Source organism: Periplaneta americana, chromosome 11 (genome assembly GCF_040183065.1).
Source record: "Periplaneta americana isolate PAMFEO1 chromosome 11, P.americana_PAMFEO1_priV1, whole genome shotgun sequence".
In the NCBI taxonomy this organism is placed as follows: Eukaryota; Metazoa; Arthropoda; class Insecta; order Blattodea; family Blattidae; genus Periplaneta; species Periplaneta americana.
The window spans coordinates 78,528,847-78,551,123 of NC_091127.1; the positions used below are offsets into that span (position 1 = coordinate 78,528,847).

Below are 22,277 nucleotides of genomic sequence, written 5' to 3' on the forward strand. Positions count from 1 at the left end.
TGTCCTCCTGGTCGACCTGTAAGCTATTAAGATGATTAATGCAATGATACTAATGAAGGTGAAATGAGTCCGAGGTCCAACACGGAAAGTTACCCAGCATTTCTGCTTCGATTGGTTGAGAGAAAACCTCAGAAAAAATCCCAACTAGATAACCTGTCCCGACCAGAATTTGAACCCGGACTTCCTTATTTCATGGTTAAAATAGCTAACCATTACTCGCAGCACACCGGTTGAAAATGGCTGCCCTGGATGGTGGATTGGGCAAGAAGGACCACTGACTTGGCTATCCCACCCTCCCAACATATCTCCAAATGACTATTTTGTGTGGGTGTATTAATGAAGTCGTCTACCAGCTGCATCTAACAAAAGAGAAGACATGAAAGAAATAATCAGAGCAGTCTCTCAGCAGTACTGAAGTCCTCCAAGCAATCCAAGACGTGAGGAGGACAGACAGTATTGTTTGGCACATGGTGTGGACATTTTGAGTACTTATGAAAGAACGTTGTGTGAGAATGAGTGTTCCCAACATCATAATATATTTTTCTTTAACACAGCATGTCTGATAATCAAAATGGAGATACCATAATCACAATTTATTTATATTTTTTTCTTTCATTGTGAATAAAGAATAAAATTTAGAAAGAAAAGTTTTAATGAAAGTTGTTTCTTTTGAAAAACTTCTATCCAAAGATACCTTAGAAGGCCTAGATTCTAATTTGAAAATTCAATTTCATCCTTGTTATCCTTATTTCCAGTTGTCCCGGGAAATAAAAGTATCACTAACGGATTCTTTATAATTATAGACTTTGGTTATTAATTTTTTTTCGTGAATAGTCAGTAAGTTGTTTTCGAGAAAAAAGGGTGATATTAGTACTTGAAGCACCTACAGTCTTTATCTAAATAAAAAATGTATTTCCTAAAATGTATGTCTTTATTTTTAATCAACTGAAGTCAAATGTATTTATACAGAACATATGACAATACACACTGCATAACTTACAATCACCTGAGTCAAAAATAAAGTTCCCTTGATCATTTGTAATACACGACAGGCATTATTCATTACTTAGCCAACAAAGATATTAAATAAAACAGAAATAAACACTTCCACGCATATATCTAAACGTGATCAATTACGTCTTAAATACCGTACACTGTATACTTATACAACCTTTTCACCATTTTCTTATGATGAATTTTCTCTGTAAGTAAGAATTCATACAAGTCGTGAAAATTCAAGAAACTCTACTGGAAAAGTAATAGGCCACTATAATCTTATAAATTGATCCAAATATACGAGTTCATTTTTCCAAATTTTATAAATGGTGTTTACAAAGCTCTTTGAGACTTTAAGATATATTTTTCCACTTTCTTTTTTTTACAACAGCACAAGTTTCAGTCTTTGATATTTAATGTTATGTCAACATAACAATGTGGATCTAGTACGATTTTGTAGATCTTGAAAAAATATTGTGTCTTGATATGAAATTGAATTTAATTAATTATAATTAAAAAATCTGATTTTGAATTAAAAAGAAATTAGATAATAAGTTATTTTACAAATTATTGTTTCAGAATATCAAGGCATACACGACTGTACAAGACAGAGATTCTTAACCTTTTTTTGGTCAAGATTCAGTCAACTAGCTTACTAGGTAATCAACTTGCGTGATCCATGGGCCTATTTTGAAATTAAACAATGCAAATGTAAAAATATCGTAGACCTATAAATAAGTTCAATTAGCCTACTATGTTCCTCTTTTGTGATCTTTCCTGTTCTTTTCTTTTAAATTCAGTTTTGTGTATTATGCTTTGTCCAATGAGGCAGTTCTGTAGTTGGAAAGCTAGAAGTTTTCATTCTTAATAAACATTTCTTATCATTATACAAAGAGATTATTGTGTTTTCATTAATATTCATAAAAAAGTAATTATGGAAAGGTTTTATAATTTTAAATGGAATACTTTAATTGACATCTTTTTAAATTTTATTTTTTCTTTCGGGAAGCCACAGTGACCATGTTTAGGAATCCTTGCTGTAAGAGAATGTGTGCTTATCTCCAATGAAACTTCGGCCAATTTTTTGCACATATTCATGATGCGTCCACAATAACGTAAGAGAGAGAGAAGAGAAACATATTTTGTTTCACTTTTATAACATGATAGTTCACGACAGTCTTTGTTACTCATATTTTATGAATGCTGTGAATTCGAAAATATAGTGAAACATTAAACTAAAGATCTACAAAATGGTATTAGAAGTGAAAAAAAGGAAGCTGTCAAGATATTGCAAATAGCTACTTTTTTTAAAAATGAAGTTAGTATGAAGTTGAACAATTCAAGTAGACATACTATAACACTCAAAAAGATTAAATTTGGCTTTATTATTAAGAAAAATATTTGATTATCTTTTTCCACATTTTATCAAAGACTATTTATAAACGTTCACAATTTCAATCACATTATATTCTACCCTTGGACAGAAAATTATGAATGAATGAATATATTAATATATCCTGAATGTGATAATGAATTATTAATCGAATTCAGTTGACATCCGCTTCATATAATATACTCTTCATTGAGTTGCTTAGCCAATATACTCCATATCTCCAAATTCTTCAACTGCTATTATTTAGCATCACAAAATTTTTGTATACATATGGCGAGATTATCCATGTCTGCATATTTTCTCCAAGCTTTCAGTATATTTTCTAACATATTGTCGTTGATTTTATTAAACCTCCTTGTGACAGTATAGAGCATAATTTCTTCAGGAGGAAGAAAAATGTAATTAAATATCAATAAGCCTACACCAGGATATTACACAATTCGGTAGAAAACATTGGTGAATATGATGATATCAACGAGGATCGGTGTAAGTCTATTGATATTTAATTAAATTTTTCTTTCCATGAAAAATTATGGTCTATACTTTTAATCAAATGGGGAAAACAAAATTCTTTGATGATTAACAGCCAAACAAAGCATGTTTGAGGGATAGACATCTATGAGTTGCCACAAAAAAAAATTGCATTGTTTTCACCAATCAACAAGAAAGGAGGGAACCAGCGGAAAAGCTAAATGCAAAGTTTACATGAGATCACTGATGAGAAATTGGACAATGGTTAAATGTTGGATAAATAGGAATAGGAATGGGATATTGAAAGTCAACAACAAACGTTATATAAAACTTCCAATCAATGAAAACTATGCCTACAACTTTCCACAACAGCAAATAGCACAGCAATAAGTAAAGGGCATTAATTTGCGCTGTATATGAGTAACAAATGATGATAAAGTTCGGGATGTGGAAGGGGACAGAAATGATTATTTACTTTTCTCTGAACTTTGTAAATACCTTACATACATATTTTAGAATAACAAACTGAATATCTAAAATTGTGAAAACTATGTTTCAATATTACTATCAGCAAATAGAGATAACACTGTAACAGTGTCGAAAAAACTTTAAGAGCCTGTGTTTACACATTTTAATCCATTTCTTTTAGCCCTCTTATTAGAGGTCTGCTTTTCTTTAAGACCCGAGCCCGACAAGCATACATGAATTTCAGCCCGAGTCAGACCCATGGGCCGGGCCTAGGTCTACGGGCTTGACATGAGCCCGTGCAGAGCTCTACCTCTTACTGCCAAGTCTATTCCCAAGATTAGCTATAATGATGTCATTCCATTTTGTAATGTAATCAATACAGAACTCTAAATAGAATTGAACCAATTTACAGTAATTTTCGCAATGGTGCCAACACTCCAGTAGACTGACTACAAACAGTAACAGGATTAAACAGGTTTTAATTGTTAGGACACAGGTTGCCTAACCTCTATGCATATCACATTCCATCTCTGACAAAATACAAAAATTTTCTTATGTGTCCCTTACTATTCATTAAGTTTTGTGTAATTTGAAAGTAGAAAGAACAGAATATTTTATTTAATATCGGTAAATATTACATAACAGTGCATACAATTTACGATTCATTATTAATAGTGTATACTGTAATATACAGTTTAATAAAAATGTTAATAAATTTCCAAACATATATTATAAACCAGGGGACATTTAAAAATTGCAGTCTCCAACCCTATTTCAATATGTACACCTATGATCAAGATACAACTTAGGAAAGTAACAGCAAATTCAGAGTATGAGCAAATATAAAGATACTGCTTTTGCAAATCACCAAGCAAACACGCACGCACGCACGCACACATATGCACACATACACTCTCAGACAAAATTTAATGCAGAGATCTAGAAATCAGTGGCATCTTAACCTGAACAGTGTCATTCTCGCACTTTTTTTAACCAGCCAGATCTTTCCTTTTGAGTCTAGCTGCAATCAATTTTCCTATAGATTTAATTTAGTTAGGGTATTTTAAAGTAATTTTCATATTTTCATCTCCTATACTTAAGTAAAAATACGTAGCACATGTTGTACAACATCTCTGTTTTCCGAATATGTAATATTAATGTGACAAACATTCCACTATAATTTGCAGTAAATCATAATCTGTTTGCCACATTACAATGTTCCATCATCCCATAATAACAGAGTGAAGTAATCTGCAACTGAAATTTTATACATTTTGATTACACAACTTTTAACACTGTATCACATGGAATATTTATTATGTGTCTTTCTCGTGTTAAATTTTACCGTACCTGGTTAACATGTTTCAGTCTGTTATGGGTCATCTTCAGAACTGGTTGGTGCTGGTCTTGGCGTCTTTTGTTTGTTTCCTGTGGGGGTGTGTTTGTGTAGTGTAATGTGGAGTCAAAGAGTGTGTTCTGAAATTGAGTTGTGTATTGAGAATTTCATTTGGATGTATTTTTGTGTGTCTATATAACCACACCTACAAAGACATAAACACAGACATGGAAATTCTATATATTCAACCAAAAAGCCAAAAATTAAACATACTATAACAATACGAAATATATACACACACAAAAACACATTTAAATAAAATTCTCAACACACAACTAAATTTCAGAAAACACACAACACTCTTTGACTCCACTCCACACTACACAAACACACCCCCATAGGAAACACAAACAAAAGGCGCCAAGAGCAGCACCAATTAATTCTGAAGATGACTCATAACAGGTTGAAACATGTTAACCAGGTACGGTAAAATTTAACACAAAAAGATACATAATAAATATTCCGTGAAATTTTATTTGATGAATTGAACTAAACCTTTCTCAAGATGGAATCAGAAAACTGTTCATAAATAATAAATAGTTCTTTTTGTAACATAGAGTAGCTGCAATGAGTGGTCATGTTATTGGAAACATCTCGCCTGAACTTCAGAATGTGGTGGTTCTGAAGAAACTTTAGTTGGCAAGTGTCGCTAATGAAATGACTATACAGTGTTCATACAAGACAGCTATTCAGTATCTACAGGAAGACATATTAGAAGTAAATCTAAAAAACCTAGAATAAACATAATATTGGAGCAGGACATGGACAGAAAAGTTCATGGACAAAAGCTTTCAAATTGGAACAAAATCAGGTTCTGTTAGCTGTAAGTCATTAGTTATGATTATGAATTACAAGATCCACAGCTACCATTTTAGAAAAAAGAAAATCCAGATAAAAATTATACATTGCCAGACAACAAATTTTTAATAGACTGACAACCAAACAGAATTTTGGGAGAAGAAGAGACAAGAACTGAAGAAGGTAATTAAAACTATTTCACGAGCTCAAGAGAACTAACTGGCATTAATTCTATTGTACTAGCTACGAACATGTTTACCAAAATTTAAGTTTTACAAGAAGAATATATAAGAATATTACAGCTTTAAGTTTAAAAAATTCTTAAATTACTTCCGTACCAAATTACCTTAAATAACTGCTGTTTTTATAAGATAATGTCACTTATCAGTCTTACAGTAAAACAATGACGAGAATGGATGTAAGAAATGTAATATGGGAAGCAACCAGAATTATATTTAAAATTTTCATATATTTAAAATCACACCTTCGGTAAAGATTTTATTTATTTATTTTATTTTATATATTTTTTTTTTAGTTATAAGAATTCTATCTCTTTTGTGTATCTATCATCGTACAGTAATTCTACAGAAGAAACAAACACCCAATCCAAAACAAAATTAGTTACAATGAAATTCACTTGATTTTAAAACAAAAATTTCCCACAAAATAAACCAACAGTTAATACCCAATATTAAAATTTAGATAATCATTCAATTAAATCCTGATGTGTTCAGTAAGTCTTTTACCTAGCTGTAACAACAATTAAAAATTAAACTAACTTTCTAAATGAATATTAGGCCCACATTTCTTCAAACTAAGCTTACTCAAAGAATGAAAGAAACAATAAATATGACAAAGTAATTCAAATCAACTTAAACAATTTACAATTTCTGATGCAATGATTGATGCCATAGGATCTCATGTGTTAAAATTATCCTTAGCTATAATTAGTAATCATTTGTACCCAACAAACTTTTATTGTAAATGATTTCCTATGTTTTCATATCATTTATCTTAATGTTTTCTTTTCCCTTTCAAATTGTCACACAATTGGTTTTCAAGATTATTCTTTATGAATTGATTAGTAGGCTGATCTATTCGAACTCTTATTTAGGGCGGCTTTTTTATTAAAAAATTAGTTTATATGCAAGATATCTGTAACTTCTTTCATAAAAAAAAATGCAACCGTGAGAAAGAAAAGCAAGTGGTGGCAAAACACACGCACAAAAAAATGTATATTTTACATCCAAAACATTAAATAGCACTGTCATTAATTACCGATACTTATGTTTGAAATATGAATATAATGTACTAAAACTGATCTCACATGTCTTAGTGAAAGTGTCAAGAAATTCACCTATGATAAGGTATGCCATCACTTAATGAACAGAAAAACAAAATGTGATGATTATTTAAATACATATTTCTTTCAGTATGCCATATAAAACATATTTTCAAAGCAATGAAGAAGGAAATAACCAGAAATGTAGTGGATGTGATTTATGATTCTCTCATTCAACAGAAACCATTTTCGCAGTGAATTTAGTAAATGATAACCAGAAACTACTGTCTATGTACTAGACATCAATTTATCATGCTATAGGTAGACTGTTATTACCAAACAAAAGGGAATAATGCTGAAGTAAGCTCTATTTAATTTAAACTATTATACCATATAACATAATGTTTCTTTCGTCTAAAATACATACTTTGAATGAGATTTAAGTAAGAGAGCTTTCTATACAAATTCATAAAATTAAAAGAAATCTGCAGAAGAAAATATTAACACATTACATTAAAACCGAAAGTACAGAGTTCCTATGCAGGTTGGTGCCAAGTAATAACATCCTGTCAGCTTAGTGACTCTAGTGCGGAGGGCCCATCCTGAGGAAGCTGAGCAGTAAAGAGTGGAGTGGGACCAGTTTTCATTTCATAGGAACTCTCTGTACACTAACACGAACACATTTACCTTATTCGTGTTGGTACATGTAATTTCTAAAGAATGTTATGAAAATGTAGGAATATATCATAGCAAATATTTCAATCCTTTCTGAAGCCAACATAAAATTAACAAAATAAAAAGTTTCAAGAGAAATAATAAAAAGGAAACAAAATTATTCATAGTCACTGTTTCATTATCAAGAAAAACAGCTGAGTATATACTCATGAATTCACACTGACACAATCCCTTCTTTTTTTTATTTCAATCAAATGATTATCTTTCATTGATGAATTGGTACAAACATGACATACAATCATACTTTACCATTATATGGCACAAGGATCTTTTGCAATGATATTAACGGACCATCAAAGCTTGTTACTTTAATTTTTTTTCTAAATATTTCACACCAGACCAGCACTTAAACAAATACCTTTGGAAGTCCATATGGTTGAATGACTGTTTTGAAGAATATAATATACCAACTAACAAAAACCAGTTAGAAATATTTGCAGTACTAACTCTTGGTACATAAAAACGAAAATGTTAATTATAAACTCAAAATTAACCCAATGCGCATCATGTAAAGATCTAACAAGAGAGATGACAAGGTATGCGAAAGGATTTTAATTCATCATTTTTGTATATTGCAGCCATGATGCGGTAACTGCCAGAAAAAAAAAATAAATTCGCCATAATTATTCTGAACTATTATTTATTGTTTGATACACTCTTTTAACACTTATAATCACTGAATAATTTTACGATATCTTTACTGTGTTAACGAAAGTTATTCTGAACTGCTAAAATGAGAGCAAGACCAGAATGAAAGTAACAGACAGCAATGACAACAAAAAATGATGAGTCATACAAGATGTTGCTCATTCTATTATTATTCAGAACATAATGGTGTTAGAATCTAAGAAATTAATAACAAATTTACTGCTAATCCAAATCATGCACAAATTACTCTACAAAATAATTGACCCATAAAGTAAAATATAAAGTTGAGTGAAAACAAAACCAATAACAAAAATGTTTGCCATGTACAATTGAAGAGCTTTCTTCCAAAACGAATTAAGTCCATTTTCAGTAATTTAACAGGAAGGACAAAAAAATTGTGGATGTTATTTCGATTTATGCTGGATGTTCCCTGATGGCTTCTTACTGTTGTACACAAAATAGCTTAGATAAAATAATAAATCCTCAGTTTAAACCTACTTTTTAAATAGGACTGTTTTCTAAAGAAATAAATTAATACAAATTCTGTATGATGCTTTTTATTGATCAAAATCCCAGAAATAGTACAAAACATGTTTGTGTTTGTAAATTGATATCTTATATTTATTCAAAATTCTCATCATACACCTCTACATGTAAAAAGATGCTACCAACTGCCTAAGGTAAAAAAAATTTAAATTATGATTTATTTAACGATGCTCACCATCAACCTGGGCCGGGATCGAACCCGCAACCTCGAGCACAGAAGGCCAGTGCTATACCAACTACACTACCGAGACCAACCCTAGGGTCAATGGCGATCTCACAATAACAGGGCTAAATTTGTAGCAGTATGCAGAACCATGTAAACCTGATACTTTGACTCACCTCATAGTCGCTTGCCATCTCCTGCATATCTTCTGGTCGATAATACGAATCGCTAGTTCTATTTCACTTGTAACTCCCTATTTGCCACTATCATTATCTGTCATTCTCCATGTCTTGGCTAGCAGCAGCCATATTAATACTCAGCTGTTTCCTAAACAAATGCACATGCACGAAGAACTTCTGTTTCCTGAACAAATGTGAAGGTGCTAAAGATTTTTGTTTGCTGCACAAATGCAGGAAGGACTTAAAGTGTTTCGATGGAAATCGGGCTATAGACTTAACATGTTTTGCATGAAATCGTCATATCTCTGATTCAATATTTACTTCACAGAAGTGAGTTTTGAGGGAAAACGTACAGCAAATCTCTGACAATTTGCAAAGAATAATAGAAATACAGCAAAACGTCTTCTTTTTTTTTTTTTTTTTTCCATTTTTTGTGGACTTAACTCGTTTTGCGAGAAAGCTCTTCAATTATTGTTATTTATATGACTTATTTATTACTCCAACCCTTGTTAACAAGAATGGCTAAAATTATGAAATCAGACTGTTAGTGGAAACCCTTCTAGTTCGAAAAGGTCTTGTCACAGTTGCTTTACCCTATAAAATTCGTACACGATCTATTATGTATACCTAGAATCTTCGATAAAGGTATATTTACAAGCAATAATGTTATACCTTTATTACCCATCTGTTGTAAATTGACCAGTGGTGATTCCTCAAATTAGCAGTGTATGTCTCTCCCTTCATGAAAGCTCTGAACCCCTCAATGCCTACTCTGTAATTGTCTAAAATGTCTTGTATATAACGACAGTGATGACATCAGCACCCTGCAGTCTTGTAACATTGAATGCGTAGTGCTACAGATGACTTCCATATATAGTGCAACACAATATAGGAAATATATATATATTATTTTAATGTACCGAAGTACATATGATATTTCCATGCAGATATTCTGCGTCATCATACGATGAAAGAGTAATGGATAAAGCATCAGCACTTAGCGCTGAAAACCCGGGTTCAAATCCCGGCGCCGGAGAGAATTTTTCTCCGTTCCATTCCTCTTTCATCATATAATGTAGAAACTATGAAGCATGTAAGTACACAGAACAATTAGGTCTGGTAAAGAAATATAAAACAAGTTTACTGTATGAAGCTGTCAAAATGTCAGTAAAATAGTAGTTTGAAATAAAAAAAAATAGTGTAAAGTTAATGGCCTTTAAGAACATTATATGAACATGATTCAAAGATCATGAGACTTCATACTATTGTGGTTTGGGTTTCTAAATCTCCAGCATTAAGATGCTAATTCAAAGAAACCACAACAAGTTTCTTCTGATTTAACAAAATGTATTAATGCATTCCACAAAACTATCCATGTGTCACTACATTTAATTCATGAGGAATGTGTAAAAGTAAATATCTTCTGGCTGTTAAATGTATATGATAATTCTTCAGTCATCTAAATTTACAGTGCATCTATCCACAAAATCTCGGAGGACAGAAGTGGGGCAGAAAAGATACAGAAGTAATAATTTCAATGTACAATTTAAATTATGTTTATGAGCAGTGTGTACCTCATTATTTGTACACTATGTCAGGTATTGGTGAAACTAAATACCAATAATTCTGACAGTGAAACAGAAACCACTGAGTAACCATTAAAAACCTGCCTGGATGACACTTACCAAATAAATGTATAATTTATACATTCGAAACTACAATCTTATCGATAACACGAAACAAATTTTCAAAGAACAAATAAGACTATAGTGATTAGAAACCAAAACAAAAAATTTATAACTCTTAAGAAAAAAAAACTTTCAATGGATTAATCAAACATTCCTAGAAGAAAGTAATAGACAAGTAGAGAGATTGAAGCAAAAATTGCATCAGACCGGTAAAACAAAGCAGAAAATAAAGGCTGGTACAATATGAAGAACAACATTACGAAAAATCAACCAGAGGAAATATAAGTCACATTTAAACTAAATACACAAGACGATTGCTTATCAGCACATATGCATTAAAACAATTTTAGAGATTTGCCACACTGCACTACTAGCAATAACATCAACACTAGCATGACAAAGTACCAGCTACCAAACCAGAAGAAGGAGCAGTGGTCAACATGGCTGTAGTCAGGAGGAGCAATTTCTGGCGAAATTCATCAAGATTCATAAAGATGTATTAACTCCGAATTCAATTTCAATGTAAAATCTTTTAATAAAATATTATTTTAACAACTTCCCTTCTCCATTCTGTTATTTTATTAAAACTTGAGCTTCTATAAAAAGAGCTGGAGGTTTTGTGTACAGGGCCTAATTTTATTAAGTCTTTAAAAGTTCTAATAAGATGTGAGACAAATAGAATATCTAACGTCACTAGCACTGGAAGTAAACATAAATTACAGTATTGAGTCACAGGTGAGGTAAGTTAATATTTTACTTAACATTCTTTTCTCCTACAAAGATATTGAGTCAATGAGATCATATAAGGTAACAAAATAACAGGAGGATGGAAATAACTATGAAAACAGAAGGATCTGTGATAACTCGTCCCACAGCTACAGTGTGCATCATAAATTTCAACTGATTTACCAGGTTCTGGATCCCAGATCATTTGGTGAGATGACGCCAGCTAACAAGGATACCAATAATAATAAAAAATACAAGTTCACAGGAGTATGAATGATTTTATTGCCCATGTTAAACAAAATCATAAATATAATATTTGCACTTCTAATACGAATTTGGTGGAACTGCTTTAACAATACCTCACTAGTATAATATCCTTAAAAAATATTAAAACAGTCTTAACCATATGAACTCCAATTTGGCTTTTACTGACAACACAATAATACTCTAAAACAAAACTCTCGGAACACTGTATGTAATGTTACTACAGACCAGTTGAATAGTAACTAATAGCAAACAGAACAAACCAATATTTTACACATGGAAAAGCTATGGGTAGAAGTGTATCTCACTATCTCACACTTAACATTTTCGTTAAACTTTACCAGGTGCATTACGCGATCTTGTCTTGCCCCTATCGTAGAATGAGGGTGTCCGCATCATGCTAGTGTAATTTCTAATAATAACTTTTCATATTTTAGCTGACCATTCCAAACACGAACCTGAAGAGTTTACATTATACAGGTGTAATTGTACACTGTCTTCAAATTATACATAAGACTTCGATTTCTGCTGTTTTAGGATTAGGTAGATATCACGTTTTTTGAAACTATTCCTCTACTCTACAATATTCCTTGTCTGTACACATAATTTAATGATAAAAAGCTTATATAAAGTACCAATGTCTTCTTGTGAAAGTGCATGCAAAACATAAATAATTCTTCCAATTTCAAGAATTTAATAATTTGAAATAATCTGTATATCAAATATTTATTTTCTTCACGCAGGTATAAATTCGAATGTTAACTCCAATTAATATCTAAGCTATGAATATAAGAGATATGTTTAATAGGAACATAAATAATTAATAGCACAAGGAGAACATTTTAAGAGCTATAACTGCTAGTAAGCCTTAATCATTTAGAAAAACCAAACCAAATAATAAATGAGATCAGTTTAATTAAAATTTTCTTAAACTTCTCTCAGATTTGTGGTATCTCTTCCATACTTTCTCTGTATATCAATTACCTCAATACAAGCCACAAGAGCAAACATTGTTATTCTGTTATTGGCAAACATGATCGTTTCTTAGCATGCTTATATTAAATGTATGATCTTTTCTTAGCATGCTCATATTAAACACAGGGCAAAAAACTGCTGTTTCATAATTTTTTCATAACAAAACACTGTATGTTTTCGATTACATTTAAATAAGTCTGTGAACAAGCATGAATTCTATACTATTTTGCCAAAATATTTTGACTACAATAAACAAAAGCCTGAAATTTAATTTTTCTCTAAAAGCAATGTTTTTAACATTAAATTGAAGATATTTCGATCAAGTTCGTTGGAATATAAAGCTTGCTGCTTCTAGAGTCACTTCAGATTAAGTAAAATAGGTTGAAAAATGAAGAATCCCTTTAATGAAAAGCAGCATAAGTACATAATTATGTTCTTTAAAAATAAAAGATGAACAACTAGATGTAATATAAATGTATAGAATTTATATAGATAGATAAACAAAAAATTCTATCTGTAAATATTTGAACTTACATCTTAATTATATTTCAACCGTATGCCCTTATTTAATCCCTGTTGACTTGCACTACTTTTCTTTCAAGAGCCTTTTTTTAAGTCGCATCTGTGAACATTAACATGGGTTAAGAAGTAAAAGAAACTGAACTGTAAGTTTATGAAATGATGAAGTAAGGAATTCTGAATTAGAGTGTTTCTGCAGTTACTCTATTAATTTCTTTCTAATTTTAATACCTAAAATTAAAATTCATGCATGTCTAAACAGTAAGTACAAGAATTAATGTCTACTCCAGTATAATGATATCCAAATATAGCCCTTCTATGCCTGATATAAATGGCATCCAATGTCCAAAGAAAATAACGGAAATGTATTATAAAACAATAAAATTTAAATTACCAATTGACAGAAAAACAATAAGTAAATAAATTTAACTCATCATCAGATAACACACACATGAAGGGTTTGTGGGAAAAACGATGAATGTCACATTTCTGTTAAGGATTAGATAATGGTCTAATTGAGTCTATAACTGCAAGATGTATTGCTGTTTCTATAGAAAATAAAGGAAAGGATTACTGTATTCGTGGTGGTAATTCTCCTTTTTATCAATTTTCATAAGAACAACACTAAATTTCGTAGTAATCCATTGAATTAGATAATGACATCAACCTTAACGGAATTGTGACATTCATCGTTTTTCCCGCAAACCCTTCACATACAAATACAGCTAGCATAACACAGGCTTTACAAACCAATAACAGTTATGTATGTTTCCTTTCATCTACTTATTGCATTACAATGGTCACATGCAAAACATGTTATAAGTCAATATGCTGAAGCAAGAATTGTTATAGTTTGAATTATTGACTAAAAAATATGTATCCAAAGGAAGTTATTTTAATCATGGTTGCAAAGTAATGAACCTGTTCACCAAACATAGTAACTGAACGTAAGAAAAATAACGAATATTTTTTCCATGTTTTCTCAAAAAATCGCAGCTAATCTTTTGAATTTTACATACTATATATAATACAGTGGAGCCCTATATATATCAAAGAAGTATTGATTTCCAAATATTTAATACCCGTTATTCTTAAAGTGGTGTAGGAGGATGGTATAAAACTGAGATCTATTTGTGTTAAAAATCAAATAACCAACAGTAAAAATCAAGTAACTATTAGTCATTTAAACTTACACAGGGCAAAATTCACGACATGGATTTTATCTAATGAAACATAATCATTTCATAGCAGTATCACTTTTTGTCAATGGTAAGTTATTTATACCCATTTGAAAACTGAATATATATGTTGTGCGTGAACATTAAAACTAAAACAAACCAAAAAAAAAAAAAAAAAAAAAAAATGCAGAAAAGGTTTCGGTAATGATTGTTTGCCTTTCCTTCTATGTATCTTATATCCATCTTGAGTAAGGTCCAATAATGAAGACACTTAATGGACTAAATTAAACTTTAATACACATGTTATAAGGTGAAAAGTTGTATTTAAGAAAATTGTTTCAAATAACGTAAGTGCATGTGCTAACAAAGATTAAAAGTTCTTCACAATAAGTCATCTATACTTTCCATTCAGTATAATGTTACCGTATTTATACCATACGGTGGAGTAAAAATTGCCTTCCAGCCAAAATAAACTTCACTTATGGAACTTAATGTAAGCTATTTCATTCATAAACACTGTAAGTAAGCATTACTTTTTCTACACTACATACACATAATTATGGACAATGTTCAAAGATGTATGTAGTTATACTGAAACTCTGCTTTCTCTATATCCCATACCAGTGAATATGGCAAAGTAAGTAACACATCACAAATCTCAGTCCTCTAATTTACTTACCTATACTTGTTTTTCAACATTTTTCATCATGTTTCTTTTTAAAATAGTTACAAACAATATTCCATACTTCAATTTTCCTATTTTTCTTTTTTTTTTTTTTTTAATGTATTGGATGCTTGACAGCCTTATCACAGCTGCAGTATCCAAACAGTGCAGGTTTAAGCATGCTGATACTAGAACCAAGACTCCAGTCTCCACAGCCAAATAAGCAAGCACTGGTGCATCAAATGTCCTGGTTGTGTCAGTAAGCTCATGCAGACGCAGACTGCTACCACTAGTCATTTTATTTTTCATGGAAATTGGTCCATGCCCAGTCATATGCTCCCAAGCAACAGCAGATGCACAGCTACCAGTAACCAAAGATCCTGGTATTGGTCCTCTGACAGTCAATTGCCCATGAGCAGTTTCCTTAGACAGCTACCACTAGCCAATAGGTTTATTTGTGTGACAATTGGTCCTCGTCTGCTCCTTAAGCTGTTAGTACCTACACAACAGGCTGATGCCAAACAATCTTTCCACTCAGACACCCAGACACTAATAGACAATGTTGAGGAGAAAATTTGGTGCTAACGACAATGTCTGCATGACAGACATTTGTTGCTAGTTCATACAATTGAACAGGTGGTTTTGGTGGTACACATGTCGAAAGCTCTGCACACTCCGGAGAGAATGCCAGCAGTCGAACACCATAGCCAAATGGAGAGCAGATCAAACGCCCATCTGCAGAGAAGCATAGTTCTTTAATGAAACCCTTCCCAACATTTGGCTCTTCTATATAATGTGTAAGTCTCTTCACGTTCTGATGTATATGTTGATTGCGTGGTATTTCATAACTGGAACCACTGTTCAACCTGTAACCACCTCTTGTGCTGCTGGAATGGACTGCATTGTTGTCGATGTACAGAACGGTTCTGCTTGATGTTGGTCCACTGGGTGCGAGGGATCGGAGAACATTGCCCTCCCTGTTCCACTCCCTCTCCGAGTTGGTATTGGTCCCCTGGTTTGCAGTTGTAGTGGACATGACAGATGTAGTTGCAGCCATCACTGCACTGGTTGCAGAGATCACAGCGGCAAGAGCATTGGTGAGAGAACTGCCAGATGCCGAGTTTTCAGAACTACCACCATTAGCAGCTTCCCTCGAGCCTTCTGTTCCTTGCTCACTTGGTCCCCCTTCCTGGTGCCGTCTCCGAACACCTCTCTCACTACCACCTTCACCTGGATGATGAGCTGCAGAGCTACTGGGACCTGTACTACTACTGATATCAACTGAGCCACCCGCGCCTTCAATATTACTACGCCTCACTACAATCCTGACTACACCTGGTCGCTCCACACTCGCAGGACCATTTGCCACGGCAACAGAAGCTTGTGAACCTCCCCGCTGCTCTATGTTGGCACGTATTCTCATGCTAATGCTTCGTTCACGCTCTGCACGTTCTCGTTCCCTCTCCCTACGAACACGTGCTTCTCTGATAGCAACAAGTGCTTCCCACACATCCGCTGATGACACATGCAGCTCTACATTTGCTGGAGATAGTCCACGCCGCCCAATATCACCAACTGTTCCTCTACGTCTCGTATCTACTGGAATGCCATCATCATTCCTTCCTGCCCCAGATGTTCGGGCAGCTGCTCCCCCCTCTACAACAGCTGCTGCAAATGAGGACGAGCTAGCAGCTGCTTGCACTGTCGGTATTGAATCCATTCGTAACTCCACCATAGGCCTCACAATGCGCGCCCGCGAGTCAGGACCAATAACCAGGGAAGATGTCAATCCTGTCACAGCAGTCTGTAGACGATGGATGCGTCGATGACGACTGAAGCTCTCAGTATCACTGTCACTGTCACTTTCAGGAACATTTCGCCTGGCAGGTCGACCAGAAGACGTCTTATCATCACTACCTTGCGAACACTCGTCATCTTCATGATCTGTTTCACAGCCAGATTCGTTTTCTCCCTCTGATGGTTCTCTGTCCTGGATGTCATGCACGCAGGTCCACTACAAGAAAAGCATCACACTTGTTTACAGTTGCAAACAGAATAAATTTCGTCAGGACACTCAGAAACAAAAACTAAAATATAAATCCCCCACTCACATTAGCTAAGTTCATCATAAAAGAATACTATCGTATATAAAAAAAAAAAAGGTATCATTTATATGCTTATACTTCCAAACATATATTAGATTGATGCCTAAGTTCTAGCATTTTTGTTCATCACAACACTGCGTTGTTAGGAGATTATTTATCGTTTGTTATTTGGAGTATTGTGCTTGTAAATACGCCTTGAATTTTGCGGATTTTAAGAAAGTCTGTTCTATTTGTGGTCTAAAGAAGGTAGTGCGTTAAGTGGAAAAAAAAAAAAACACTACCAACATATTCTTCTGTTTAGTTCAATAGAGGAGCAAAGGCAGAGGAGATGGTTCAAAACATTTGTGCCATGTATGGGGAGAATGCCATGGGAAAAAGCACTGGAAGAAAATGGTTCTGTTGTTTCAACACACAACACTCTGTACAAAAGTTAGTGTCCATACACAGAAGATAATGTTATGCGTCTGGTGGGATAAAGAAGGCATGATGTACTACGAATTGCTTTCCAGAAATGTAACCATAACTGCTGACATTTATAGCCAACAACTCAGATGCCTTGCCTGGTTAAGTTGGAAGAGGGGGGTGTGTTTGATAGGAAAACCTTGAAAACCATCAATACTATGGTTCTATTTTTATGGTACATGTGTTCAGTATCTTGATAGTAGGAAGTAGCATTTTGATGATGTTCAGGTCTTTCAATTTATATTGTTTGCATTACCATCAAAATGTTTTCAGTCACATTCAAGTTACTAGAATTACATAAACTTAATCCAAATAATGCAAATACGTTTAAAGCTGTGTTAGTACTTACTACTTACCTCAGAGAGTTCATCATTGCTAATGTTGCGACTGAGTGCACACCAGCCCTGTGGGTGTATCTGAAGAGAAGAAACAACTTCTGCATCATCCCCCGAGGGGAAGTCAGTCACAAACTCTACTCTGTTTGTCTTACGCTGACGAGAAAACAAGTGAGTGAAATCTGCTGCCACAGGAATGGTAGTCTGACTCAGCTGCATTAACCGATACATGTTTGGCTGAAATAGATCATAAATTGATCAAAATACAGCAATTCCTACTCTGTGTGTATGTGTGCGTGTGTGTATGTGGTGTAGAACCCTTTGTATCCAACAAGTATGGGGTAAAGCTGGATAATTGATTATGCTGGTTAACTGGAAACTAATTGTATAGTTATTTAAAGACATGTAAGGTAAAGTAGAATCCCTCATATCCAGCAACTATGGTATAAATCCAGTGCCGGATAACCAATTTTGTCAGTTAATTGGAAAATAATTTAATAGATTATTTAGAGGTATGTATGAGGTCTATTTTTAAAGTAAGGACCACTTTGCAATAAAACATGAACTACGAAACATTTTGGGTACTTTATTTTTTCTCAGATGCTACATACAGTTAGCTACTTTGCTGTAGAGTTGAAACATTTATCACAGTGGAAGACAAGTTTCTGTAAACCCTGCTCATAGAAGTCCACAGCCTGAGGTGACAACCTTTCCTAGACAGCTATTTTCACTTCATAGTCAGTGTTGAAATGCTTGCCGGTGAGGAACCTCTTCAAATGGAGGAGGACGTGATACTCAGTTGGCACCTGGTCTGGATTGCATGCAGGTTGATCCACTTGTTGCCATCTGAAAGATTCGACTACAGCAGCAGTATGGGGCCTCGCATTGTCGTGAAGCAAAAGAATGCAGGCAGACACCATGCATTTCAACACCGAAGATTAAGAGAAAACAGCAGTCTGGGAATGATTGTCATCTCGGATGACAGACTTCTAAGAGGATCTACAGAACTTGTCTCCCGCTATGACAAATGTTTCAATAACAACGACAACTACATAGAAAAATAGCTAAATGTATGAAGCATCTGAGAAAAAATAATGTATCTAAAATGTTTCGTAGTTCATGTTTCATTACAAAACGGTCCTTACTTTAAAAATAGCCCTCGTATTTATACAGGGCTTCTATAAAAAAACCCCTCCAGTTTCGAACACATGTAATTTACGTTCTATGAATCTGAGGTGCATGAAAATAGTACCAATGGAAAGAGAAACTCAAAAAGTTTCGTTCCTTACCTTAAAGATGTTCAATGTGTCCCCCCTTAGTAACATGGCACACATCAAGCCTATAGTCAAGTTCCACGTAGGTACGCAGATTTTCTGATCCCAGATTCTGAGGTTATGTCTGTTCACCTTATCAGAAAGATAAACAGTGGCTTCGTCAGGAAACATCACGGAATGAATAAATTCGTCAATGTTTTCAATTAAAGTCTGCGTATTTATGCAGAAATTTCTTCGTAGCACTTTGTCCTCTGGTTTTAGGGCTTGCAGCAACTGTAGTCAGTACAGATGAAATTGCAACTGTTTGCGAAGAATCTTGCCTTAAAATCAGTGTACCATTTACGGATTGTAGGTCCACTGGGTCGATTTGCACCAAACTTTGTTCAGTAATACCGTTGCACATTAATAACAGACTGGTTGACATGAAAATCAAGTACAAAAAAAGTTTTTCTGTCCTCTGTAGCAGCCATTTCGCCTCAACAATGAACAAATTTATTTATATGCGCTATTATGAGGCATTATTATCAATTCGGTAAACAATGTTACCACAACTAAATTTTTTGAGTTTCTCTTTCCACTGGTGTTATTTTCATACACCTCAGATTCATAGAACGTGAATTACATGTGTTGGAAACCGGAAAGATCTTTTGTAGGAGCCCTGATATGTATGTACAGTAGAATGGGGCAAAGTCAGTGCTGGATAATAGATTTTGCAAGTTAATTTGAAATTAATTTAAAGATGGGGCAAAAGTCAATGTCGGATAACCGAATTAACTGAAAAATAACTTTGAGATAGGTGTACAACAGTATAGCTACTCCTGCTATTTACCTTTCATACAGTGAAGTATGAAATTAATTAGAATAAGCCAAAGCTCTCATATTCCACATTAAAATTTAGTTCTTAGCGGAAAAGAAAACTTTTTTAGTGAATAAATGGCATATCCCAACAGTGTGATCTTTTGTTTATGCCCACTACAAGTTCATGGCATTGTAGTCGATATGATGACATCCACCAACCCTTTTACTGGACAAAACAAAAATTTTGATATTGCTCTTTGGATTTACTAGTAAAAATGAAAGTTTTCGATTCAATTATGCATAGATTTCTCGTAAGAGGACACTCAGATATGACATCGATTGAAATTTTGCAGCTATTGGGAAGAGGAAAAGGAAGACACACTGTGTGTACAGTCCCGAACAATGGTGTCATGTCATTAAAGCAGCCAGAGTAAAAAGCCCTTTCACTCTGTATAAAATGAACATAGAAGATTCTGTTTATATTAAAAAAAGTATTAGTTTCCAAATTTGTATTCAGAAAAAAAAGGTGTTGGTGGTGTTCCTCTGCTTTTATGTAAGGCTATATCCATTAATGCAGAACATAATAATCCTGATACTGTAAAATTCCAGTGCAGTGAGCAAAGAAAAAAAAAGTTAATTTCAATGATTTGATTAAATTGTTTAAATATATATCAATCAACTACCATGATTTTTATAAAAATCTTATTCCTGATAGTGTTAATGTTGCAGATGAATGTGAAAGTATGGAAATGAAACTGGATTAATTAATTTGATATATAAAGAAAACTCATCATTATCCTTTTTTAATTTTCATATACTCTGTTTAAATAAAAAGACGAACAACTAACGACAAAGGCTCAAGAATTTGCATATAACATACCCTGAAGAAATAAAGGTTTAATATAAAAAATTAGCAGAACTTTAAAATAAAAAAAAAAATGTAATATTTCTCAAAATGAACTCTGTTGGAATATGCTGTTATTATTCTGAGCACCTCAATTGTGATAAAATCTTTAATAATTAATTATAAGGATTGCCAGCATATTCAGTAATTCATATCATTCACAAATATGCCGGTAGAAAGAAATTTTTCGTGTTTAATGAGAATGAAAACGTATTTGGGAAACACAATTTCCCAACAGTATTTGCCATTTTCAGTTACTTCCATCAATGGAGAACATTTTCGAAATTCAATAACAGCCCTGCTTTTTGGTAACTATGACAAAATCATTGTCCTAAAGGACAGGTTAATCAATCTAAAGGTTTAAAAAAATACATTTTTACTACATATTATAGCACTCAGCAACTGTTAGTACTTCACCTCCCTTTCAAGTCACTAACTGCCACTGCTAGAATTAAATCACTAATTTTTAAGACAATTACCTTAAAACCAGCAAGATCTTGGGCCATGGTCGTCAGATCGAGATTGTGAATGATGATTAAGTATCCACCTGTAGTACAGATGATCATTTTCGAGGCATCTGGGTTAAGTCTTGTTCTCATCAGCCCATTTGTTTGGAAAACACGATTGTACACAAAGCCACTCTCTGTATAGCTGCAAAGTAATCACACTTTGGTCAGTTCATCAATATTACGCATTTTGACAGAATTTAGTTTCTCATTATCAGTTACATTCGTGTCTACGCCAAATAACCAGATATTTACATTAAACTTACATTCAAGCACTGTTGCATTGCTTTACACTTCCAAACTGTAAATTCACATTAAACACGAAACAATGACTCAAAGAAATACAAAAACAGGGAAGGAACAAAGGAAAATAGGAAGAAAGAAATAGAGCTAAAATTAAAGAAAGGGGGGGGGGGATATAACAAATACAAAAAAAGCAAAGATTTAAAAAGTGTTCTGTTTAAACAAGTGTCATTATTCGCAAATTTACATGCACATCTATAATATTAGGAAGAGTAAACCCAAAAGACAGCATACGAGTTGTAACGGGAAAAAATATATTGATGATAAATAAATAGTAAATATTTTTAATCGAACATTTGCAGCACCAGCTAAACCAAGCAAGTATGACAGAAATTTAAGGAAACGTTTAAAATTCCTCGGCTGAAGAGACCTTCAAAGCTAATTGAGAGATCCAGTCAGAGAAAGGAACGAGCCACAAATCCTGATATGTAGAATATCTCACTTCTTTGGAATGTAAAGAAATAATATCTTCAGACTATATTTTATGACAACTGGTCCAAT

General features: G+C 33.4%; 1 protein-coding gene across 1 annotated transcript in view; it reads right to left on the reverse strand.

Moving 5' to 3' along the window:
• Positions 1-912: 912 nt before the first annotated feature.
• Positions 913-22,277, reverse strand: part of LOC138709112 (DDB1- and CUL4-associated factor 10 homolog) — a 47,930-nt gene continuing 26,565 nt past the window's right edge. The window contains exons 4-6 of the mRNA XM_069839644.1: positions 21,447-21,618; positions 18,013-18,228; positions 913-17,103 (exon numbers count right to left, since the gene is read on the reverse strand). Coding sequence (XP_069695745.1) covers positions 15,589-17,103; positions 18,013-18,228; positions 21,447-21,618 — 1,903 coding nt within the window. The 3' untranslated portion in view covers positions 913-15,588. The remainder of the gene's footprint in view (positions 17,104-18,012; positions 18,229-21,446; positions 21,619-22,277) is intronic.